Below are 25,985 nucleotides of genomic sequence, written 5' to 3'. Positions count from 1 at the left end.
CTGTATCTAGTCCTGTGTGATACTGTCTGCTGTATCTAGTCCTGTGTGATACTGTCTGCTGTATCTAATCATATCCTGTGTGATACTGTCTGCTGTATGCAATCCTCTCCTGTATCTAATCCCCCATGTGACCCTTGTATTTCGGGTACACCCTTTGTTCTGTTCTGACCCCGGACTCGTGCACAGTACACAGGGAGAATGGAGGGTGAAGGGTTAACGTATATACCAGGGAGGGGGCGGAGCCACACAGCTGCGCATGCGCACTCGGCAGCGCCATTGTTCCAGCCCAGCAACAAGCGGCGCGTCAGACAGAAGCAGCGGATCTGTGAGCGGAGCGGCAGGAGCGCAGGCCGCAGTCAGTGCGGAGCTCGGGATGGACAGCCCGGCTTTGGTGGGCCCGTCACCCCGGAGACCTGAGTGAGAGTCCGGGCTGCCGACACACCGCGCCCCGGAGGCCTCCGCCGCTCCCTGGACACATGTGAGGAGAGGCCGGGTCCTCCGCCCGCCGACTCCCGCTCCTGCCCGCCCTCTCCTCCCGCAGCAGCCTCCACATGGGGGGAAAGCAAAGCTCGGCCGCCCGCTCCCGGGTGTCGTCAGATGACAGCGCCGTGCCACCGGCCTCGCACTTCGGACACTACCGGCCCGGCGGCGCCATGGGGCTGCGGAGCCGCTCTGTCAGCTCCGTGTCCGGCCTGGAGCCCCCGACGGCGGCGCTGCCGTTCGGCCTGTACCGACCCGAGCCCGAGAGAGGCGGCAGCTCCGGAGCAGAGGAGACGCGGGGAGGCCTGTACCTGGGCCCGCGGGCCTCCCTCACCGACACCCTGCAGCTGGCCCCGCGGTGGATCGGAGCGCAGAGCGGTGAGTGCTGGGGACCCCCAATAATGGTGTGTGACCTCCCCCCAGAGCAGTAAGGGCTGAGAACCCCCAATAATGGCATGTGACTTCCCCAGAGTGGTGAGTGCTGGGGACCCCCAATAATGGTGTGTGACCCCCCCCCCCCAGAGTGGTGAGTGGCGGGGACACCCAATAATAGCATGTGACCCCCTCCCAAAGCAGTGAATGCTGGGGATGCCCAATAATGGCTCTGTGACCCTCACCCAGGTTGGTGAGTGATGGTGCCCCCCGATAATGGTGTGACCCCCCCAGAGCAGTGAGGGCTGAGGGCCCCCAATAATGGCATGTGACCCCCCCCCAGAGTGGGGAGTGGCGGGGACCCCCAATAATGGAGTGTGACACCCCCCCCCCCCCCCCCCCCCGAGCAGTGAGGGCTGAGGACTCCCAATAATGGCATGTGACCCCCCAGAATGGTGAGTGGCGGGGACCCCCAATAATGGTGTGACACCCTCCCCCCCGGAGCAGTGAGGGCTGAGGACCCCCAATAATGGCATGTGACCCCCTCAGTGGTGAGTGGCGGGGACCCCCAATAATGGCATCTGTGACCCTCACCCAGATCGGTGAGTGATGGTGCCCCCTGATAATGCCGGGGACCCCCAATAATGGCTTATGTCACCCTCCCAGAGCAGTGAATTCCAGGGCCCCCAATAATGGTGTGTGAGTGCCAGGGACCCCCAATAATGTCTTGTGTGACCCCCGATACCCCAGGGCGGTGAGTGATGGTGACCCCCGATAATGGTGTGTGACCCCCAGGGCGGTGAGTGTCGGGGACCCCCGATAATGGTGTGTGACCCCCAGGGCGGTGAGTGTCGGGGACCCCCAATAATGGTGTGTGACCCCCAGAGCGGTGAGTGCTGGGGACCCCCAATAATGGCATGTGTGACCCCCAGAGCGGTGAGTACTTGAGACCCCATAGTGGTGGTGTGTGATCAACCCTAATAATGTGTACCTCCTATACTGTGCCATCCCTCAACCTGTCTGTGCCCCCTTCATAATGGTGTGTGCCCCCAATACTGTGTTCACTTTGTTGTCCCATCTCTAATACTGTGTCCTCACCTTCCTGTCCTCCCCTCCCTGTACCCCCAATGTTACTAGGCCGCCTTTCTGACCTACCCCAATAATACTGTGCCACCAATTTTATTTGTCCACCTGCTTCTGTTCCCACCCCGACCCCTGAATATTCTATGAGCAGTGATAAGGGGGCGTCATGGGATGTATCCATATCAGATGTATGCAACAACGCCAGCTTCTACATGACTGTTGTAGTTTCTCGTGCTTTTCTGGAGCTCTGCTTGCTGTAAGTTGTAGTTTCTCGCGCTTTTCCGGAGCTCTGCTTGCTGTTGTAGTTTCTCGCGCTTTTCTGGAGCTCTGCTTGCTGTTAGTTGTAGTTTCTCGTGCTTTTCTGGAGCTCTGCTTGCTGTTAGTTGTAGTTTCTCGTGCTTTTCCGGAGCTCTGCTTGCTGTTGTCGTTTCTCGCGCTTTTCCGCAGCTCTGCTTGTTGTTAGTTGTAGTTTCTCGCGCTTTTCCGCAGCTCTGCTTGCTATTAGTTGTAGTTTCTCGCGCTTTTCCGCAGCTCTGCTTGCTATTAGTTGTAGTTTCTCGCGCTTTTCTGGAGCTCTGCTTGCTGTTAGTTGTAGTTTCTCGCGCTTTTCTGGAGCTCTGCTTGCTGTTAGTTGTAGTTTCTCGCGCTTTTCTGGAGCTCTGCTTGCTGTTAGTTGTCGTTTCTCGCGCTTTTCTGGAGCTCTGCTTGCTGTTAGTTGTCGTTTCTCCCGCTTTTCCAGAGCTCTGCTTGCTGTTAGTGAATGTTAAATAATCTCAGACATTAACTTTTGTATAAAGAGCCAATCCTCTGTGAGCTGAGCTCTGATTCATTGTAACAAAAGACCAGGACAAGAGGGATGTGCTACAATGGTACCTGCACACTGCAGTCCATCTTCTCTGTCCTGCTGCTTTGCTACAGTGTCAGTAGCTATGGGGCGCTCACTGTCCGTGGTGCTTTGAAGAAAATAGTTCTGTAAATAAAATGAACAGCATGTATAGTGTTACATATTAACTGTTGTGTATTGTATATACAGATATATCTTGAGAAAGGCTATGATGTGCCGAAACGTCGATCTAAGTCATATCTGAATTCACTTGGGTCTGATCTATTTAGTCTTAATAACAATAAATAGCTTTTTTTTGAGTGCTGAGGTTGGTTCAGTGTGTCAGACTGGGGGCCATACGCTAACAGACTGCGTTATGTCCAAAAAAAGATCGCGTTTAGCGATCTGCGCTAGCGAGAACGGACCCAAAAACGCTGCAGACAGCGTTCGAGGTCCGTCACAAAATAACGGCACATCGCTAACGCATGCCAAAAATTGCGGTCAATGGGTGCGCTAACGGATCCGTTACATTGCGTTAGTGCCGCTATGTAACGGATTCTGTTAGCGGATACCGACTAACGCAATGTGAACCTAGCCTTGGACTGGATACAATTTCTCTGTCGCCCATGACGGCACCACGGAGAGGGGGGATCCGCCCACCAAGGACAGGAAACCTACAGATAAAAAGGCGGTACCACTCTCCCACATCAGTTGGTTTCCTGTCCTTGATGTGAGACCTACAGACTTACCAGAAGAAGATCGTTGTGGGATTCCGGGGCCAATCAGTCCGACTCAGGCAGCGGGGGTCCCCCTGCCTCGGCTGGTGTGGTGACCTGAGGCACCACCGCTGGGGCTAGCGGGCCTCTAGGGTGTGCGGGGGAGGTGACATGGAGTTCGCGGTCACCTCCCCAGGTAAGATGCAGCAGCGGCAACATCCAGGGGGGTCCCTCTGTGGTTGCGGGAGGAGCGGCGCGGCTCTCCCTTTGAAAGCGTCAGCCTGCACACTGCATAGCCAACCGGCGTGCAGGGCTGCAGGCTGCAAGAGACCGGGAGCTCCGGTGGGCAGCGTCTCATGGGCGCCATGCGCGGCGCCATCTTAGGCCAACTGCGCGGGATTTGGAAGACGATAGCTACCCTCTGCGCATGCCCCGGCGGCCGGCGCTTCTGCGCGGGCCCCGGAAGAGGTGCTTCTGCGCAGGCGCAAATTCGAATCAAGCGGCGGGAATCACTGCCGCATAAAAAGCAGCTGCTCCAGCCATCTGTGGGCAAAAAAGAGCCGCAGCGCAGCACTAGCCGCAGCACTAGCCGGCCGCGGTACAAGCCACAGCCTAACAGCAGCCTTCGTAAGGTACAGCCTACAGTCATCTATGAGCGACCTGGCATCACCCTTACCAGAATCACCACCAGCATCGCCGCAGCAGCTAAAACGGCGACAACAAAAAGGACACCAGGATACCATCGGTAAAGAACTCCAAAGGTCCCAGCATAGCAAGGAGTCCAGTACGGCGTCGGGAAAAAAGACAGATGCAGAGCATCCCCAACTGGTATTTCTCTGTCGCCCATGACGGCACCACGGAGAGAGGGGATCCGCCCACCAAGGACAGGAAACCTACAGATAAAAAGGCGGTACCACTCTCCCGCATCAGTTGGTTTCCTGTCCTTGATGGGAGACCTACAGACTTACCAGAAGAAGATAGTCGTGGGATTCCGGGGCCAATCAGTCCGACTCAGGCAGCGGGGGTCCCCCTGCCTCGGCTGGTGTGGTGACCCGAGGCGCCGCCGCTGGGGCTAGCGGGCCTCTAGGGTGACATGGAGTTCGCGGTCACCTCCCCAGGTAAGATGCGGCAACATCCAGGGGGGTCCCTCTGTGGTTGCGGGAGGAGCGGCGCGGCTCTCCCTTTGAAAGCGTCAGCCTGCACACTGCATAGCCGGCCGGCGTGCAGGGCCGCGCGTTAAGAGGGCTGCAGGCTGCAAGAGACCGGGAGCTCCGGTGGGCAGCGTCTCATGTGCGCCAAGGGTATTATTTTGTCTCTTTTTACTCTAGGGGAAGAAAAGCTTAGGGAAAACTAAGCATAGGATTTGTGCCCTTTGTAGAGAAGACCTTCCAATTACCTGGGAGAAGAGACTCTGTAATATATGTGTACAGCAAACAGTTTCCGAGGGGCTTCCTGGGTTTGCAGCCGATCTTAAAACCCTGATTAAAAATCAGGTAGAAGACACCTTTAGATCTCTTTAAGAGTGGAAAAAAACGGAGGAAGACTAGACACAGGTCCCCGTCTCCGGTGTCTAATACAGACAGTGATGATGCGGACTCAGATTCGTCTAATTCCTCCTCCTTCATCATCTTCTTCCTCTGGGGGTCACAGCTGTTTCCCCTTGGAAGACACCGATGGCCTCATAAAAGCAGTCAGGAGCACTATGGGGTTAGTAGACTCTCACCCCAAAAGGTTGGTCCAGGACATTATGTTCGGGGGGTCTTGAGCAAAAGAAGAAGAGGGCTTTTCCACTTAATGAGACAATTTCCGCACTAATCAAAAAAGAGTGGGAAAAAACCCATAAGAAAGGCGTTAACACCTAAGAGAAAGTACCCTTTTGAGGATGAATCCTGTTCCTTTTGGGGAAAAGCCCCCAAACTAGATGTAGCTATATCTAAGGCATCTAAGAAATTCACCCTCCCTTTTGAGGACATGGGGGTCTTGTAGGACCCTATGGACAAAAAGGCGGATGCCTTTCTCAAAAGTTCTTGGGAATCAGCTGGGGGAGGTCTAAAGCCGGCAGTCGCCGCCGCATGCATGGGACGTTCGCTAATGATTTGGTTAGACCAATTGGAGAGCCAGCTAAAGGGGAAAACATCCCGTGACTCCATACTAAGCACCTTGCCTGTATTAAGAGGGGCGGACGCATTTTTAGCAGATGCTTCTGCTGATTATATTAGATTAGCTGCTAGATCAGCAGTCTTCTAACGCGGCTAGGTGCGCGATCTGGCTTAAGTGCTGGCTGGGGGACTTACAGACAAAATCTAAGTTATGTACCATTCCTTGTGAAGGGGAGTTTTTGTTTGGTCCCACCTTGGATGACATCCTGGAGAAGGCAGGAGATAAAAATAAATCTTTTCCCTCCCTGGGCTTCCCCGCTTATAGACGGCCCTTTCGGAGCAAGAGGTTTTTCCGTAAAAAGCAAGGGAGAAACCGGGGAAAATGGGAAGATAAGAAAAGCAGAAATAAAGGATACTTGTTTAACAAAAACCCCAGCGACAACAAGAAACCTTCCCAATGAAGGTTGGCCCCAGGTGGGGGGAAGATTGTCACTCTTTCTCCCAGTCTGGGAAAAGATTACCTGCAGCCAATGGATCCCTGGGCATAATAAAATCAGGGCTGAAACTAAAATTTCTAAAAACCCCTCGCCCCTCCTTTTCGATAACATCGCCAAGGTCTTCAGTGGAAGAGCAATTGGCATTGGAAAACGAGGTCATGGGACTAGTGGACAAGGGAGTTCTTCTGGAAGTTCCCCCACAAGAAAGAGGGCAAGGTTACTATTCCCCTCTATTCCTGAGGAAAAAAAACGGATGGGTCATATAGGACTATCATAAACTTAAAAAGCTTAAACAAATACCTAGAGGTTCAACCGTTCAAAATGGAGACAATAAAGTCAGCTATAAAAAATGCTGTTTCCTCGGTGTTTCATGGTAGTCCTGGACCTGAAGGATGCCTACTATTACATCCCTATCCACATAGATCACCAGAGGTTTCTCAGGATAGCAGTTCATATCAGGGGGATATTATGTCACTTTCAATTTTCAGCCCTGCCTTTCGGACTAGCAATAGCCCCGAGAATATTCACAAAACTAATTGCGGAGGTGATGGCTCATCTGAGAGCAAGACACCTTGATTGTACCTTATCTGGACGACTTTTTGGTGATAGGCTCCTCTCCCCAACACTGCAGCAATCAGCTGGAAACGGTAACGAGGTCTCTAGAGGAACTGGGATGGCTAATAAACTTAAAGTCCAGATTGGTGCCTTCCCAGGTCCAGGAATACCTAGGTGTCACTCTAGACTCTATAAAGGAAGAGTGCCGGCTTCCCGGGGAAAAAATACAGAGAATAATAAGGCTAGTGTCCAAAATACAAGCTCTCCCCTCTATAACTCTACGTCAGGCTATGTCCCTCTTGGGATCCATGACTTCATACATACCTGCGGTCCAATGGGCTCAGCTCCATTCGAGACACCTTCAATGGCAGATTTTGTCCGAGGAGATCTCTCTGGGAGGGCGTTTAGAAAGTCGGTTAAGATTATCTCCAAACACAACTCGGTCACTAATCTGGTGGGCATCACAAAATAATCTTTCCCAGGGAGTCCCGTGGGTAATCCCAATCTCAAAAATACTGACAACAGATGCAAGCCCCAGCAAGTGGGGGGGCTCATTTAGGCGACCTAGTAGCTCAAGGCACCTGGTCGACGTCTCTGAGAAAAGAATCTTCCAATATGAAAGAACTTCTAGTGGTCAAGTTCTCCCTGTTGGAATTCTTGGGGGCCCTTCACTCTCACCACGTCAGTCATGTCAGACAACAGGGTTGTAGTGGCATACCTAAATCGCCAAGGGGGTACTCGCTCCAAAAATCTGATGGAAGTAACCGAGGCAATCTTTCAAATAGCCGAGGGCAACCTTCTATCCCTGACAAGTCTGCATATAAGAGGAGTGGACAATTACAAAGCGGACTTTCTGAGCCGCTCCAGCCTAAAACATGGCGAATGGAAGCTAAATCAGGCAGTATTCACCCGGATCACGGAAAAATGGGGGGTTCCGGACATAGACCTCTTTGCCAACAACACAAACAAAAAAGTAACCTCTTTCTGCTCCATAACTCCTCGGGGGAATCCAGTAGCTCTGGATGCGTTCTTGATTCCATGGCTACATCAGCTGGCTTACGCATTTTCCCCCATTTGCTCTGATTCCGGCAGTGCTGAGGAAGATTCGGGAGGACGGAGCACATGTGATCTTAATAGCACCGTTCTGGCCGAAGAGACCTTGGTTCTCTTGGATGAGGAGAATGTCGATATCCGACCCGTGGGTACTCCACAAGTTACGAGCTTACACTTGACAGCCTGGCATTTGAGAGGAAGCTACTAGAGGATAGAGGGTTTTCACCAGGGCTGGTATCCACTCTTTTACAAAGTAGGAAACTGGTTACAACAAAGCAATATGGGAAGATATGGAAAAAATTCCTGTCATCATCGGGAACCAAAATACGGGAAAAGGTCCCCCTTAAAACCATATTAGAATTTTTACAAAACGGGTTGAAGATCGGTTTAGCCACGAGTACCCTGAAAGTCCATGTGGCATCATTGGGAGCCCTGTTTAATTATGATTTGGCATGTAATCGGTGGGTTTCAAGGTTCATCAGGGCAGCAGGTAGATCGAGGCCACTTCCAATAAAAACTGCCCCTCAATGGGATTTAAATTTGGTCCTTAAAGCCCTGACTAAACCACCCTTCGAACCTTTGGAGGATGTCCCGTTAAAACTCCTATCCCTCAAAACATCCCTGCTAGTCGCCCTCACATCTGCTCGTAGAATTAGCGACATACAGGCACTTTCTGCTCACCCTCCATGCACACAGTTTTTAGAGGATAGAGTTATTCTCAAAATAGACCCAGCATACCTCCCGAAAGTGGCATCCCGGTTCCACAGAACTCAAGAGATATCTCTTCCCTCCTTTTGTCCTAACCCTAAAAATGAGGAGGAATCGTTACATACACTAGATGTCAGGAGATGCCTCATGCAGTACATAGAAGCCACCAGAGAGAGTAGGGAGGATGCCTCTTTGTGTGCTTTCACGGTCCCCGGAAGGGGAAAAAAGCCTCTAAAGCCACTCTGGCAAGATGGATCACAGACGCTATCAGCCTGTCATACTCATCAAGTGGAATGTCCGTCCCAGGGGAGGTCAAGGCTCATTCAACGAGAGCAGTGGCAGCTTCTTGGGCAGAGAAGGCCAGATCTTCTATTGGCCAGATATGTAGAGCTGCTACTTGGTCATCACCTTCTACATTCTATAGGCACTATAGATTGGACCTTATCTCCTCTTCGGACCTTACCTTCGGTAAAAGGGTTCTGGAAGCAGTGGTCCCTCCCTGAATGTACAATCTATGAAATCTCTCCGTGGTGCCGTCATGGGCGACAGAGAAAAATATAGTTCTTACTGATAACGGTATTTCTCTGAGCCCATGACGGCACCTGTACATTCCCTCCCTTCACTTTTGGGTGTGCACGCTAATATAGTGTCATAGGTTATTTTATGATAGGTCACGCGGTATCTCAATTAAGTTAAGTAATATTGAAACTAATAAGCTGTTCCATAGTCTCCCATCGTTCTCTAGTAAACAACTGATGCGGGAGAGTGGTACCGCCTTTTTATCTGTAGGTTTCCTGTCCTTGGTGGGCGGATCCCCTCTCTCCGTGGTGCCGTCATGGACTCACAGAAATACCGTTATCGGTAAGAACTATATTTTGTAACAACCTCAGAAGCAACAAGTTTACGTTTGTAACCTTTGTATGTACACAAGAAATTTCCATTCACTGACAGGAAGCAGAGTTCTTAATAGTTGAGGAACTGAAGCACAAGGGCAGATTTACAAAAACTTGGCTACTGCAGATCGATCTTATGAAAAGTATCATAAGGTTTCCCCAAAGTTTGAGCATTTATAGAGCTTTGCATCCTTTGTTGGAAAGACTTGGATGACATTTGTAATCTGAGCTTTCTCCGAAGGGAAATGAAGAGCTGATGGTGACTATCACTGGGGCGTAAAGGTACCTTCACACGAAATGACTTTACAACGAGAACGACAACGATCCGTGACGTTGCAGCGTCCTGGATAGCGATATCGTTGTGTTTGACACGCAGCAGCGATCTGGATCCTGCTGTGATATCGCTGGTCATTGCTGAAAGTCCAGAACTTTATTTGGTCGTCAGACCGGCGTGTATCGTCAGGTTTGACACCAAAAGCAACGATACCAGCGATGTTTTACGCTGGTAACCAGGGTAAATATCGGGTTACTAAGCGCAGGGCCGCGCTTAGTAACCCGATGTTTACCCTGGTTACCAGCGTAAAAGTAAAAAAAACAAACAGTACATACTCACCTGCGCGTCCCCTGCCGTCCGCTTCCTGCTCTGACTGACTGCCGGCCCTAAAGTGAAAGTAAAAGCACAGCGGTGACGTCACCGCTCTGCTGTTAGGGGCCGGCGCTCACACAGTACAGGAAGCGGACGCCGGGGGACGCGAAGGTAAGTGTATGTACGGTTTGTTGTTTTTACTTTTACGCTGGTAACCAGGGTAAACATCGGGTTACTAAGCGCGGCCCTGCGCTTAGCAACCCGATGTTTACCCTGGTTACCCGGGGACTTCGGCATCGTTGGTCGCTGGAGAGCGGTCTGTGTGACAGCTCTCCAGCGACCAAACAGCGACGCTGCAGCGATCGGCATCGTTGTCGCTATCGCTGCAGCGTCGCTTCGTGTGAAGGTACCTTAAGAACTTCTGCATGTTTCCATTGTGTTGGTATCCTCACCTGCAGCAGACGTCATGGATGTCCTGCATACCAGTCACCGGGACTCAGCGAGGCGTTGCATGCCTCACGGCTCCAGTATGTCAGCGCGTTGTCCACCCTGTACATACGGAACAGATGGGTGGAGCCACTGTAACGTCCGTCCATCTCCAGCAGTTGTAAAACTACAACACCCATGTTAGGCCATGCTGTGAGCTGTAGTTTAGTAAAAGCTGGAGAGCTGCTCATTAAAGACCACAGTTTTTGTAATAATGGAACCTCCAAATATGGCAGCTCCCAATTGCCAGCCCCGCACCCATCATTCCTTTCAAGATACCTTACCCAGTCCTTATTGTAATTTAGTTTCTAAGGAACCAGTCCATCTGCTCTCTACATTTTGAATAGTCTTTTGTTTTCTGTTATCAGGTTTTCCTGCTTGTTTGACCCTTCAGTCTCTGTGTATTGGTAGCAGTTGCCCCCAACTACCCTGTTTTGCTGTCAGATGATTAGGCCTGTGGCCATGAAGTGCTGCATTCAGTTTGTGGTGAGTTTGCAGCACCCTGTGGTCGAGCATTAATACGTGTGCGCTATGTTGTGGTTTCCTGGCAGATTACATGTACTGGGTCATGAGCCGCCGTACACCTCGCACCTCAGAAGATATCAACCCTACACTTGTGATATCGCTGTGCATGAGACTTACATTCTCTCTCTCTCTCTCTCTCTCTCTGTATGATCAGCTCTTCCCAGGGAGATATTCAGCCCCCACTGATGTTTGGTAGCCACTTATATTCATGTGAGCTAGTGGGGGTGTTGGGAATGATGATTATTTTGTGGTCTTCTACTATGTACCGGTACTTAAATTACTGATCCCTAGTTACATCCTGTATTATGCTCCAGAGCTGCCCTCACTATTCTGCTGGTGCAGTCACTGTGTACATACATTACATTACTGATCCCTAGTTACAGCCTGTATTATACCCCAGAGCTGCACTCACTAATCTGCTGGTGCAGTCACTGTGTACATACATTACATTACTGATCCTGAGTTACCTCCTGTATTATACTCCAGAGCTGCACTCACTATTCTGCTGTGGGAGGTGTTGTCAGCCTTATTCCTTAAAGGGAACCTGTCACCCCCAAAATCGAGAGTGAGCTAAGCCCACTGGCATCAGGGGCTTATCTACAGCATTCTGTAATGCTGTAGATAAGCCCCCGATGTATCCTAAAAGATGAGAAAAAGAGATTAGATTATACTCACCCGGGCGTCGCGGTCCGATCCGGTTGTTGTCGCGGTCCAGTCCGGGGCCTCTCATCTTCATAGGATGACGTCCTCTTCTGGTCTTCATGCTGCTGCTTCGGCGCAGGCATACTTTGTCTGCCCTGTTGAGGGCAGAGCAAAGTACTGCAGTGCGCAGGCGCCGGGAAAGGTCAGAGAGGCCCTGCGCCTGCTCACTGCAGTACTTTGCTCTGCCCTCAACAGGGCAGACAAAGTACGCCTGCGCCGCAGCGTGAAGACCAGAAGAGGACGTCATCTGATGAAGATGGGAGGCGCCGGACTGGACCGGGACCGCCCCTGGGTGAGTATAATCTAACCTCTTTTTATCTTTTAGGATACATGGGGGGGGGGCGGCTTATCTACAACATTCCAGACTACCTGTCACCCTCGATTTTGGGAGTGACAGGTTAATAATAATAATAATCATCTTTATTTTTATATAGCGCTAACATATTCCACAGCGCTATACAGTTTGCACACATTATCATCGCTGTCCCCGTTGGGGCTCACAATCTAAATTCCCTATCAGTATGTCTTTGGAATGTGGGAGGAAACCGGAGGAAACCCATGCAGACACGGAGAGAACATACAAACTCTTTGCAGATGTTGTCCTTGGTGGGGTTTAAACCCAGGACTCCAGCGCTGCAAGGCTGCTGTGCTAACCACTGCGCCTTCAGCTCTATGTGCACATGTTGCGGAGTGTATGCGTTTTTTGCAGCGAAAACACAGCAAAAACGCTGAGAACTCATACACAACACAACCCATTGAATTCGGGTGTGGAGAGGAGACTCTCCTCCAGGCCCTGGAAATAAAATAGTTATATGCTCACCTTCTGGTGGCCCCCGGATCCAGCCCAGGCCTTAACGATGCTCCCACCAGCTCTAGTTCCCTGTGATGCCTTGCGACAATGACCTGTGATGACGTAGCGGTCTCGCGTGATTCTACGTCATCTGGACAAGTGTGACCAACCTGTCAATCAGTTTTCCAAGCGATGCTACAGATCACTTGGAATACGCTAGCATTCTGTAAGCTAATTACGCTTGTAAAACACTAGTGTTTAGCGGGAATACGCATGCCAATTCCGCATGCGTATTTCCCGCAGCAGGGAGTTGCGGAATTGCGAACGTGTGCACATAGCCTAACACCAGTTCAGTTTCCAGGGGGCAATCTGTGACCTATGTCGCTGAGTTTCCTGTAACATCCTTCAGTTTTTGCTGTCACTCTTCTGCTCTGGTTTTGGGGTAGAGCACACTTTTTGTGGCACCCCAAACCCCCCCCCCCCCCAGTCTTGTGATCAGTCACCGCGCATTGGCTGTGTACAGTTTTTCTTTATGCGGTGGATGTAATGGACAATAAAGGATATTGATGATGAGAAAACTTTTAGTAACGAGGGTCCAAGTTTCCTGGAACTTTCCAGTAATCCCACACGATGTCGGAGTTTCCCGGCAGCACATCCTGGAAACAGCAGCTCTGTACAATTTCCAGTGTTGCAAAATAGAGGAAACACCCCTCCCCCCCACATGCCGGCTGCTGGGGACTTGTAAGGTCTCATCTGATACATTTCCTCCCGAGACCTCTGGTTCTAAAGTCTTAAAGGGGCAGAGCACCGTTATCCCCAGATAATAGTACAGCAGCATAATGAGAGACGCTGCAGATCTTGGCCACTTAATTGTCTCCTCTCTGCACTGGATGGAAAGTAGTGATCATGGGGGACAGGGGGTATTTTCATCCTGCAAAGGAACATTAGTTTAAAGGCCCCGTCACACATAGCGAGATCGCTAGCGAGATCGCTGCTGAGTCACAAGTTTTGTGACGCAACAGCGACCTCCGTAGCGATCTCGCTATGTGTGACACGTACCAGCGACCAGGCCCCTGCTGCGAGATCGCTGGTCGTGTCGGAATGGCCTGGACCGGTTTTTGGTCGTTGAGGTCCCGCTGACATCGCTGAATCGGTGTGTGTGACACCGATCCAGCGATGTCTTCACTGGTAACCAGGGTAAACATCGGGTTACTAAGCGCAGGGCCGCACTTAGTAACCCGATGTTTACCCTGGTTACCAGCGTAAATGTAAAAAAAAAAAAAAAAATAGTACATACTCACCATCTGATGTCCGTCAGGTCCCTTGCCGTCTGCTTCCTGCTCTGACTGAGATCCGGCCGTACAGTGAGAGCAGAGCGCAGCAGTGACGTCACCGCTGCGCTCTGCTCTCACTGTACGGCGGCACTCAGTCAGAGCAGGAAGCAGACGGCAAGGGACCTGACGGACATCAGATGGTGAGTATGTACTTTTTTTTTTTTTTTTTGGTAACCAGGGTAAACATCGGGTTACTAAGCGCGGCCCTGCGCTTAGTAACCCGATGTTTACCCTGGTTACCAAAAAAAACAAACACTACATACTCACCATCTGTTGCCCGTCAGGTCCCTTGGCGTCTGCTTCCTGCTCTGACTGCCGCCGTAAAGTGAGATCACAGCAGTGACGTCACCGCTGCGCTCTGCTCTCACTGTACGGCGGCTCAGTCAGAGCAGGAAGCAGATGCCAAGGGACCTGACGGGCAACAGATGGTGAGTATGTAGTTTGTTTTTTTTGGTAACCAGGGTAAACATCGGGTTACTAAGCGCGGCCCTGCGCTTAGTAACCCGATGTTTACCCTGGTTACCCGGGTGCTGCAGGGGGACTTCGGCATCGTTGAAGACAGTTTCAACGATGCCGAAGTCGTTCCCCTGATCGTTGGTCGCTGGAGAGAGCTGTCTGTGTGACAGCTCCCCAGCGACCACACAGCGACACAACAGCGACGCTGCAGCGATCAGCATCGTTGTCTGTATCGCTGCAGCATCGCTGTGTGTGACGGGGCCTTAACTCTTCCTGGTTGGAAATGGCTGATAACATAGAGTAAAAAGTTTTAAACAGCTACACAGCAGAAGGGAGAGTATGACATCAAAGCATGAGATCCAGTATAACCTGAGGACAATGCTTTGTCAATTTGTTAGTTTTGCTGATTTTTGCATTGCATCCAGAGCTGTACTCGCAGTTCTGCAGCAGCATTGTGCTAGCTAACACCTTATGTACCAAGCCCCTGTATATATGACCGGTGTCCCTGCCGTCATCCAGCATCTTTATATGGGGTCCAGCAGCCACAATAGACTCGTCTTGGCAACTGCAAAGGTCAAGTTGACTTCCAAAGTGAGGGGGTCTGGAGACCGGGATGGCGCTAGTGGGGGGAGGGGAATATTGGCTTCTAAATGAACAGGTGTCTTACGGCTAATTTTAACCACTGCCCTTGACTATTTTCCATAAAGTAGAATCTGCATGTGAAGGGCGATTACATCTCTCGCCCGCTTTTCCTATACGGAGGTGGTCCGGGTTGAAGGGTATATTAATGGCCGAGGTTCCCCCTTCTGAGACCTCTTGGGGTGTATTTGCAGGTAAAGTCCCACACCCGTCTGGCACAACCTATGTATCTGCTCCATCCCTATAAACTGTGCTCCGGAGGAGAATCTGCAGCTCGTGGAGCGCGTTAGTCTGGCCGCAGACGAGTCTCCTCAGTGCTGCAGCAGATGTTCTCCAGAATGCAGAGTGACGTGGGGGGGGGCATCGTCCCCAATGTATTGGCTGCGAGGTGACGGAGGGGCGTATGGGGGCATCGTCCCCATTGTATGGGCTAAGAGGTGACCCTGGAGGGGCGTAGGGAGGCATCGTCCCCAATGTATGGGCTAAGAGGTGACGGAGTGGCGTTGGGGGCATCGTCTCCAATGTATGGGCTAAGAAGTGATGCTGGAGGGGTGTAGGGGGGCATCGTCCCCAATGTATTGGCTAAGGTGACGGAGGGGCATAGGGGGGCATCGTCCCCTATGTATGGCCTAAGAGGTGACACTGGAGGGGTGTAGGGGGGCATCGTCCCCAATGTATGGGCTAAGAGGTGATGGAGTGGCATTGGGGGCATCGTCCCCAATCTGTGGGCTAAGAGGTGACGCTGGAGGGCCGTAGGAAGCATTGTACCCAATGTATGGGCTAAGAGGTGACGCTGGAAGGGTGTATGGGGGCATCGTCCCCAATGTATGGGCTAAGAGGTGATGCTGGAGGGGTGTATGGGGGCATCGTCCCCAATGTATGGGCTAAGAGGTGACGCTGGAGGGGTGTATGGGGGCATCGTCCCCAATGTATGGGCTAAGGTGATGCTGGAGGGGTGTATGGGGGCATCGTCCCCAATGTATGGGCTAAGAGGTGACGCTGGAGGGGTGTATGGGGGCATCGTCCCCAATGTATGGGCTAAGAGGTGATGCTGAGTAGTGGGGACAGTCAGTTCATGTAACAGATGGCATGAGGGGAGTAGTAGTTGTTGTGCCTCTTGCTTTGTGTAGATCATTGACAATCATTGCAGATGGATTTAGTAACAGGTTTGGATTTCTTTTCCTGTTCCAGTGGTAAGTTCTGTAATCTTGTTGTTTACCTCCGGACCCCCAGCTTTCCATTATAAAGCCCCCTGCAGTGCTCTCTAATAGAGTTTAGGATGGAGAGCCTGCAGGCGTGAAGCCCCCTCACCCCTCCTGTGGGGCTGCAGCCTTATTTCCCAGTGTTAAGCTTCAGTCCTGTTTTGCGCCTCCAGCCCCAGCTCTGCAGAAATCCTATTACTCTTCAGTGGTGCTAGAAGCGGGGGAGGGGCTGTGACAACTGCACAATCAGAAAGTGGAAAGGGATTGTCGTTTCCACATAGGTAGGTGAGCGGAAATGATGATGATGCTTCTGGTGACACAGGTATTGTGAATTGGACATTTGTGTGGTACTTGACAGGCAGGCATGATCATCGCAGGTTTGTGCCAATGTATAATCATCAGCGCTGTTCACATGGAATGGCACAGGTATTCTGCAGATGGGCCTAATGGCAGTGGGTCTGTGCTGGATGGGCGCTGTTTGCGGTAGTGGGGCTGTGCGGGACGGGCGCTGGCTGCGGCAGTGGGGCTGTGCGGGACAGGAGCTGGCTGCGGCAGTGAGGCTGTGCGGGACGGGGGCTGGCTGCAGCAGTGGGGCTGTGCGGGACGGGCGCTGGCTGCGGCAGTGGGGCTGTGCGGGACGGGCGCTGGCTGCGGCAGTGGGGCTGTGTGGGACGGTCATCGGCTGCGGCAGTGGGGCTGTGCGGGACAGGAGCTGGCTGCGGCAGTGAGGCTGTGCGGGACGGGGGCTGGCTGCAGCAGTGGGGCTGTGCGGGACGGGCGCTGGCTGCGGCAGTGGGGCTGTGCGGGACGGGCGCTGGCTGCGGCAGTGGGGCTGTGCGGGACGGGCGCTGGCTGCGGCAGTGGGGCTGTGCGGGACGGGCGCTGGCTGCGGCAGTGGGGCTGTGCGGGACGGGCGCTGGCTGCGGCAGTGGGGCTGTGCGGGACGGGCGCTGGCTGCGGCAGTGGGGCTGTGCGGGACGGGCGCTGGCTGCGGCAGTGGGGCTGTGCGGGACGGGCGCTGGCTGCGGCAGTGGGGCTGTGCGGGACGGGCGCTGGCTGCGGCAGTGGGGCTGTGCGGGACGGGCGCTGGCTGCGGCAGTGGGGCTGTGTGGGACGGGCGCTGGCTGCGGCAGTGGGGCTGTGCGGGACGGGCGCTGGCTGCGGCAGTGGGGCTGTGCGGGACGGGCGCTGGCTGCGGCAGTGGGGCTGTGCGGGACGGGCGCTGGCTGCGGCAGTGGGGCTGTGCGGGACGGGCGCTGGCTGCGGCAGTGGGGCTGTGTGGGACGGTCATCGGCTGCGGCAGTGGGGCTGTGCGGGACGGTCATCCACATTGTCGGCTTTCCGAGGTGGAGGTGTTAGTTATTCATCCTCATGTCTTATCGGGACGAGAGATGTTCTGCTAAACTGAGCGATCACAGAGCAATAAGGATGTGATGAATTTGAGGCTCCAGAGATGGAACAGAGCAGGAATCTGCCTGGGGGTGAAACAGCCGAGAGATAGGGGGGGGTCTGGGAGAGCTGACACTGATCCGCTCCGTCACACTGTGCTCCACTTTCATGTGTCTCCTCATACGTTTCAGCTGCTCGCGGGGTCAGGGTGCCTCTTTGTCTTGGTGCCAATTAAAGGGGCAGTTCATCTGCAGTGTCTTCACACTCGGCAAATGTTGGGATAAGCGGCTATTGGTCAGGTGCTGAGGCCGAAACAGTGATTAGATGGCAGGATGGAAAGTCAACCAGAACAACCCTAGAGCCCCTGCATGGCACTGGTTGGGGGGCTGCCAGCCAGTCATGGGACCCAGAGGAAGGAATCTGGAGCCAGAGGAAGTTATGTCCAGTGACTGCATCAGCAGAATAGTGAGTGCAGCTACGGAGTATAATACAGGTTGTAACTCAGGATCAGTAATGTATGTACACAGTGACTGCATCAGCAGAATAGTGAGTGCAGCTCTGGGGTATAATACCGGATGTAACTAGGGATCAGTAATGTATGTACACAGTGACTGCACCAGCAGAATAGTGAGCGCAGCTCTGGAGTATAATACAGGATGTAACTCGGGATCAGTAATGTAATGTATGTACACAGTGACTGCACCAGCAGAATAGTGAGTGCAGGTCTGGGGTATAATACAGGATGTAACTCAGGATCAGTAATGTATGTACACAGTGACTGCATCAGCAAAATAGTGAGTGCAGCTCTGGGGTATAATACAGGATGTGACTAGGGTTCAGTAATGTAATGTATGTACACAGTGACTGCACCAGCAGAATAGTGAGTGCAGCTCTGGAGTATAATACAGGATGTAACTCAGGATCAGTAATGTAATGTATGTACACAGTGACTGCACCAGCAGAATAGTGAGTGCAGCTCTGGGGTATCATGCAGGACATATCCGCGGATCGGTGTTGTATTGGTCGCGGCTCCTCTATGGATGCGGCGGTCTTCCTTATCGGATGTTGTACACGGTGTGACACGTGCTTCCTGTGTTGCAGTCACACCATGCATACAGTCACGTGGTTTGTGCGGCTTTAGGCAGTGACTCACGGACTGGTATTTAATGACTGTTGCATTATGGCATGTACGGACAGGCATTGTACTTGTCTGGTTCTGACCCCAATCCAGTAAATAGGGGGTCATCTGTGGTGTTTAGGGGAATATTGTGATTATTTGTTGTCACTTCTCAAATTTTTATCAGAATTTTTGTGTTCATTTTGAATATGACGAGATGCAGATGGAGGTGTCTGATGCTCTGGCGCAGTGGGAGTTGGATTTCGGTCCTTCTGTCTTCTGATCTGTTATCTTAGACACCGCACAGTGCGGTGGACCCGGCATTGGCGGTTTTCGTGGATTGATCGTCTGTCGCCGCTGCCCTGCCCTGATTTCCTGGGTGCAATACTTGTAGAGGATGAGACTGCGGCATCTGCTATTTCGCTTACCTGTGGTGTCGTCCTCCTGTATTTAGAATATATAAACAGTCATCTCATTATAACTTCTTATATTCAAGATATCCGGGACTCCTGGGGAAATGGGTGGAGTGTCCCCTATGCGGGCATAAAGGGTTAATCATCGCAATCTGATCTCTGCATCATCAGGTTCTGTGTGTTGTGGATGAGAGCCTGGTGATAATCAGGATGCCGAGGATTCCCTACCCGCCAGTCATTCTTTCCTTTTGGCAATGTGAATTTGGTCTTCAGCAACCGATCTCTGAACTTACTCTGTCCTCTGGACATAATCTTATTGTGTATCTCTGTATACAGGGAGCTCCCCCTAGTGGTGGCTGCAGATATAATCTTATCTGGTATCTCTGTATACAGGGAGCTCCCCCTAGTGGTGACTGCAGATATAATCTTATCATGTATCTCTGTGTACAGGGAGGTCCTGACTGTTGGGAATCTGAGTTTTCCCTCTCTGGAATACGGAGTCCTGCCTTGGGTGGAGGTGTTTCCATTTATTCATCTTTGATCGTATATTGTGCACCTGTCCTGATTGTTTATTGTCCTGCTGAAATCTGCCTGTTTATGGGGAGGTTCTGCCCTTGCTGGATGTTAGTAGCATGCTCCCGGTCTCCTCACTGCGGATGGTTTCAGTGGCTCCTGGGGGGTCCCTTCCATCTCTTAACATTGTATGATCCCTCCCTTGCTGGGGGTAGCCGCCACCACTCCGCTTTGTCAGCGATTATGGCTCCTGCCCTTTCTGCTGTTTAGTAATTAATCCCTTTCATGTATCAGCAGAGTCATCCTCGCTCCCTGCCCCTGCTTGTCCGCCTGGTGACACCTGTCAGTGAACGCCTTGTGTGTTTTACAAGCCGCATGTGACCCCCCCATGTCTGTGGCCGTGTGTTCTGCACTTTACAGCCTCCATACACTGACAGCTCTGCAGAGGACAGATAGCAGCTGCATCACACGCAGGATGTCGGTTTTACCCCTCCGAGACCGCAGTTTCCTCCACGTGTTCCTGCAAAATGTGTCAGGCCGACCGCAGCGGAGGAGGAACAGCTGCAGAACCCCGGGGTCTGGTGTGGGGGGCGTCTTCCTTCTTTCCTTGTCCTCATTTACACACTAGACGGGTGGCAGCCCCTGTAATCCAGGTGCTGCTGAAGGAAAGGGGCGTCATAGCACAGCCATGTGCCGCAGACCACCGAAACTGGCGATCAGTCTGGGGACCCTCCCAAAAAGTCATCATTGCTCAAAACTGCCGTTTGCAACTTTTTTTTTCACCAATAACTGATACAAACAGCTACAAACAGCTTAGTATATGTCCTCCCTTGTGTTTCTGCTTGCTGTCAGTGAACAGTATCCCCGACCCCCTGTGTCTGTGTAACGTTTTCCTGTCAGTCACTGCCACGCGCCATCATTCCTCCACCGCCCCTCACGTCTCTGGCTAACATTACTGACGTCTGTCTTCTTCTTTCCAGGCTTCCGCTGCCCCATTTGCTCCAAGTCCGTGTCGTCTGATGAAATGGAGATGCACTTTATAATGTGTCTGAGCAAACCGCGGCTGTCCTATAACGGTACGTACCGAAGATGTACCCACCAGTGCAAACTAGGGCCCCCAAGAAAAAACTAATGGGTGTAAATATGCCTGAACTAGGGGCCCAAACTGTCTCCCCAATCAGAAGCCGCATACATTATCATGGGAATTGAGGGATAATTGGGTAAGTGGCGCCACCTATCTGTAGGATTGATGTCCTGCATGACCACCATGGACAAAGTGTGAATGAGGGCGAGCCAGTTTGGAAAGAGGTTTATAATTTTTCCTTTCAGACTTTGTGCTAGGGAAGGGGTTAATTGTGAGCAGAGGGGTCTCCGGACCACGTGGCCGCTCTGCGCAGATGTCATGCGGCTCATTTTGGTGTCTGTTCCGATGCTGCTCGTTATCTGACAGAGACCCTCATTAAAGCGGTGGGGGGTCTGTGCCCGTGACATCAGCCATCACTATGTAATAATCGGCCTCTGGAAGGTCGTGGATGACGCAGGTGGGGTCACTGCCTCCGCTAATGCCGGAGCCGGGTAGATTGCAGTAGTCTCCCGCAGGCAGCTGTCAGTATTGCCCGCGCCGGCTACAAATAGCTCCGCGCACATATGCCACCCGCTGCGCCCCTGCCGTGGGCCCACTGGGGTCTGTCAGCGCCCGGGATGATTGTCAGCTCCTGGCCTCCGCTCCCCGTCTGTGTGGCCTCCGCTCCGCATCGGCCCTGGGTGTAGAAGTCGCTTCTCCTGCAGCAGAATTCTGAATGCAGCTCTGGAGGTCGCTAGAGTATTATGCACAATGACTGCATGCTGGGAGTTGTAGTGACACCTGCCCTAGAGAGACGCCGACCCCTGACACGACTTGCTCTGAATTTCTCGTTTTCTTTCCTCTGTAGACGACGTTTTAACGAGGGACGCGGGCGAGTGTGTGATCTGCCTGGAGGAGCTGTCACAGGGAGACACCATAGCCAGACTCCCCTGCCTGTGCATCTACCACAAAAGGTAAGACCCCCGCGCTCCCCCCCCCCCCCCCCCCCTGTATTCTGGGTCTCCTTCTGGATATTTTCAGCTCCTGCACTGGTTTTTGCCGCCTCGAGCTCCTCAATTAGGTGAAGCCTGTGGTGCTGGGCCTGCAACACGTGTCCCTGGTAACCTGGCGGCCGGCCCGGCTGCGGTGGATGTTACCGTAGTAACAGTCTCCTGAGCAATACACCGGCCCTGGGGCAATTACCTGTGAGAGATCGGGCTCCTGGCGCAGCTCTTAACCCCTTGTGTGCCGCAGACGCCATCTTCCCTGTACGGCTTTAATAGACTTTCATGGCACCAAGCCGCTCGGGCCCCATTACTAGAGGGGTGGGCGGCCTGGACTGTCAGGAGCCGAGGCCCAGGTTGTTGTTTTTGTTTTATTTTTTTCGGGGGTGGTTATTTGGTGTCCTGATACTTTGTTACAATGTATCAGTGGATGTAGATGTTTCCTCCGCTGACCTCACATCTCTCCTCTCAGCTGTATAGATTCCTGGTTTGAGGTGAACAGGTGTTGTCCGGAGCACCCGTCTGATTGACCTGCGGCCGTTCTTGCTGACTTTTTCTTAAGGTAAGTGACCCCTGAACATTGTCTCCCCTCCTGCACGCCGTACCTCACATGTACACAGGCCGAGCGCGTCGTCTCTGCAGGCCGCTGTGCTGTATCATACGTCCCTATGCCTGCTCTGCCTGATGGGGACACTCACAAGTCACATGATACATGGACCTATGACAACTCCTCCTAACCCCGCGACGGCTCTGCCCGGCCCCGCGACGGCTCTGCCCGGCCCCGCGACCCGTCTGTTGCTTTGTACTCACCTTGTCGCCTCTCCCATTTGCAGAGCACCTGGTTTCGCCCTCTTTAGGATCACAGACTGGGATCCGCGTCCTCGCAGGGTGGTCCGCTCTGCTTTTGTCACTCGTCCCCTCCTTCATGCGCTCCTCCACTTATCCAAGACTGAAGATTTGGGGAAAACCAAAAGCCAAACTGAAGACTCTTCCCATCCTCATCTATAACTGCTCGTGGGGAGAAGGCAGCGGGAAGGGGAGAAGGCGGAGGAGACGTCTGCTCCCCGGAGCGGCCATGCTGACAGCTCTTGTGTCCTGCGGAGGAGTTTATAGGGGAGGGGGGAGAAGAGCAAAGAGGGGAATGGAGGAGAATCTGCTGGTCCCGGTGCCCCCGCCGGGGAGACGATGTCGCCTGCAACACCAGGACAGGAACATTTGGGCTTTTTACTTCCTGGCACTTTGCACTGAATATTTCAAGGTTATGGAATGACAGAACCGACGCCGGGGGCTGAAGATGGGGGAGGGGCGGTGTTGATGTTCTACTAGGCTCTCCTGGCGTCTGACCTAAACCAGGGCTGTTCTTTTGTTTTTCCCAGTGCTTCCCAGTATAAAGCTTTGTAGATGGTGAGCACTGTCGGACTGGGCTGCACTGGTCCAGCAGAGCTGAGGTTTTTGCACAGGAGGAAGGATGTCAGAGTCCATAGTGACTGCTGGGAGCGGAGGGAATACAGGGTGGGGTCTCGCTACCCACCACAAGAGGTTTTTTTTTTTTTGTTTCTGCCAAAATCCCATCCCTCCCCACCTGTAATATTATTATAATTAGTATGAATTAATTTATGCTGGACGAGCTCAGGCGCCGTATCTCCATGAAGGTTTACTGGGGTCTCTCACTCCGGACCCTCCTAATTTTAACCTCTGGGTGGCCAGTTGTGAACTTTTTAGTGTCACTTTCTGTGTATGTTCTGGCGATTTAGCCCCATTCATTGCTGGATTTATAGGGGGAAGGGGCGTCATGCCCATCACCCCATCTGTTAACCCTTTGTGTCCTCGGTATTGATAACCCTCCTTTTTCACCCATTATATTATTGGGGGGGGGGGACACTTTTGCACTCTGGACAGTGTAACCTCTAATGGGGTCTTGAGTGGGTTGTGACTCCCCCATATGTCACAGACTCTTTATCCCCCTTATCCTCAGCCCTCGAGCTCAGCCAAATAAAGCTTTTTGCACGGTTTCAGTTTAGAATCAGGAGGTGTTGGGAGCCGGATGTCATATTTATTGGGGGGGGCCCTCGTTTTTTGTACACAGTCCCTTCCCCCACTCGTGGAGACTATCTATATTTTATACTGGCCGCTGTTGCGTGATGTAATGTATCGCCACCTGGTGGACAGTTGAGGTAGCGCAGTCTCTCTCCTGTTTTCGATCTTGTGGCGTTTACACTCCAGTATTTGGGGGATGAGGGGGGATTACACCTAAATTTGGGGAGCAAACTGGTGCCAATAGATAAATCACTTATTTTTCTAATCCTGTTACAAGTGCGCGCTTGTGTAAAAACCTAGGATGTGGGAGAACTTTGCTTTTTTTTGGGGTACAAAGCTCTGATCCCAGGGACCCTCGCGGTGCTGCCAATATAATCAATCACTTCTCTTCAGTTTGCATGTGTTTTTTTTTTTTTTTTTCTTATAACTTATTAAAAACATAAACGGTTGCACCCACCAGTGTTACAGCGCGGGGGGCTTACTGGGTCTTGCTGGAACGAGCCCCCTTTTTGTATGTGGGATGGAAGAAGAGGGGAACTTTCTTGTGGCCAAATATTATTTGCCCTATTGTGACTTTCATTCATTATTTTTGTTATTTTGTAGCGGGGGCAGTGAGCTGCGGACTGTGTTGTGTATCTGTTGTTCTATAATAAAGGATGGGTCTCTACAGAGTCCGGACTGTGATGGGCTGTGCGGACTGGTGCTTTAAGAGTCAGCGGCTTTCTTCATTTTGGCCCCACCGGGCACCGGTAATGGAGTGTGAGCAGAAGTATACACATGAGCTAACCTGCTATCGGTGCATATCTCATGCCCCCCCCCCCCCGATATGCCGTTCCGTGCAGATCTCATGGCCCCCCCGATATGATGCCATTCTGTGCAGATCTTGTGGCCCCCCGATATGATGCCGTTCTGTGCAGATCTCGCGGCCCCCCAATATGATGCCATTCTCTCCCGTCGATATCATATCTGCCCCTGTCCAGGAGGCCTGGTCTGCAGAGCTTGCAATCTAAGGGCGGTGTGTGGACATTTAATAGTCACGTTTTTCTCATACACACTATAATGTCAGATCGTGGGTAGCAAAATATAATACAAGATGGGGATGTTGGGAGTTGTAGTTAGAGATATCATGTGACCCTGTGCAGCCATCACTCACAATGGCACAGGAACCAAAAAGCAGACGAATGGCTAGTAATCCGGTATGTAACCTTTTATAAGAACTTGATTGCAGGATAATACCTTCACATACAAAAGTAATACAAATCCAACTTTCTACAGGTGGTGCTATAGAGTTCAAGTCCTCTTTTTCTCTGAAGAAGCAATTTGCAACTGCCGCTTGGGAAGATTAATAAAAAGTAGGGAAAATTGTAAAAATATTCAACTTAACAGATTATGTCCTGAAGGAGAATCTGATTTTACAGGTTTTTCTACAGTTGTTGGATCATTTAGTGTTGTGATGTAGGCTGCAGTGTGTGTGGTCACCACCAGGTGGCAGCAGAGTCCTCAGAACAGTTGTCCAGTAGAGCAGAATAAAGGGAACCTGTCACCCCGTTTTTTGAAGATGAGCTAAAAATAGCGTTAAATAGGGGCAGAGCTGGGCGTTACATTAGTGTCTTTGTGTGCCTTTATTACCCACCTATGCTGCCGAAATACCTTTGTAAAGTCGCCGTTTTCTGCTGTCACTCACGCTGGTCTGGTCCTATGGGCGTGGTGACAGCGCTGTTTCTCCCCCAGAATCCTGCTCATCATTACGTTGGTGGCGTAGTGGTGTGCGCATGTGCAAAAGGCGAAACCACTGCCCAGGTGATGATAAACAGCGCGATCTGCGCTATTCAGCCGTTTACCGGTGGGCGCGCCCATCTTTCCTGTGGCCGCGCGTGCGCAGATGGAGCGCTCTGCTGCCCGGGGCTTCAGGAAAATGGCCGCGGGATTCCGCGCGTGCGCAGATGGAGATCGCGGCGGCCATTTTCCACGCCCATAGGACCAGACCAGTGTGAGTGACAGCAGAAAACGGCGACTTTACAAAGGTATTTCGGCAGCATAGGTGGGTAATAAAGGCACACAAAGACACTAATGTAACGCCCAGCTCTGCCCCTATTTAACGCTATTTTTAGCTCATCTTCAAAAAACGGGGTGACAGGTTCCCTTTAAGGTGTAATGATCTGCTGACACCTTGTGGTGGCATTGAGCACTGCACCTACTAAATACAGGAATGTATTACAGGGGAGGTTGACCCCGGAAAAGTCACAGGCGATCTAAAGACCCTCATCAACCACTCTATTGTATACGTTTCATGCACAGACAGTAATGATCTGTTATATGAGAACACAAGAGCTTTATTTTGGTTTCTCACCCTTTTCTATACACCTGTTAGCTGTCAGTCTAAAAAAAAAAAAAGGGAAAAAAAAATACACACTTTTCATTTTTCACAGCTGAATGTTTTTTTTTATAGT

General features: G+C 51.9%; 1 protein-coding gene across 1 annotated transcript; it reads left to right on the top strand.

The window, feature by feature from the left end:
- Positions 1-404: 404 nt before the first annotated feature.
- ZNRF1 (zinc and ring finger 1) lies at positions 405-24,219 on the top strand. The gene is made up of 5 exons (XM_077288779.1): positions 405-858; positions 20,412-20,507; positions 21,363-21,468; positions 21,971-22,060; positions 22,332-24,219. The coding sequence occupies exons 1-4, from the start codon at positions 552-554 to the stop codon at positions 22,026-22,028; spliced, it is 567 nt and encodes a 188-aa protein (XP_077144894.1). The 5' UTR covers positions 405-551; the 3' UTR covers positions 22,029-22,060; positions 22,332-24,219.
- The last annotated feature ends 1,766 nt before the right edge of the window (positions 24,220-25,985 follow it).

This window comes from Ranitomeya variabilis, chromosome 2 (genome assembly GCF_051348905.1).
Source record: "Ranitomeya variabilis isolate aRanVar5 chromosome 2, aRanVar5.hap1, whole genome shotgun sequence".
Taxonomy (NCBI): Eukaryota; Metazoa; Chordata; class Amphibia; order Anura; family Dendrobatidae; genus Ranitomeya; species Ranitomeya variabilis.
This window is presented reverse-complemented; position numbering and strand designations above follow the sequence as displayed.

Excerpts from the sequence above, each read along its gene's own strand:
- ZNRF1 (XM_077288779.1), top strand. The coding sequence starts at position 552 with ATGGGGGGAAAGCAAAGCTCGGCCGCCCGCTCCCGGGTGTCGTCAGAT. Across the intron at positions 859-20,411 it reads GTGGATCGGAGCGCAGAGCG|GCTTCCGCTGCCCCATTTGC; the intron begins GTGAGTGCTGGG and ends TCTTCTTTCCAG. Across the intron at positions 20,508-21,362 it reads ACCGCGGCTGTCCTATAACG|ACGACGTTTTAACGAGGGAC; the intron begins GTACGTACCGAA and ends TTTCCTCTGTAG.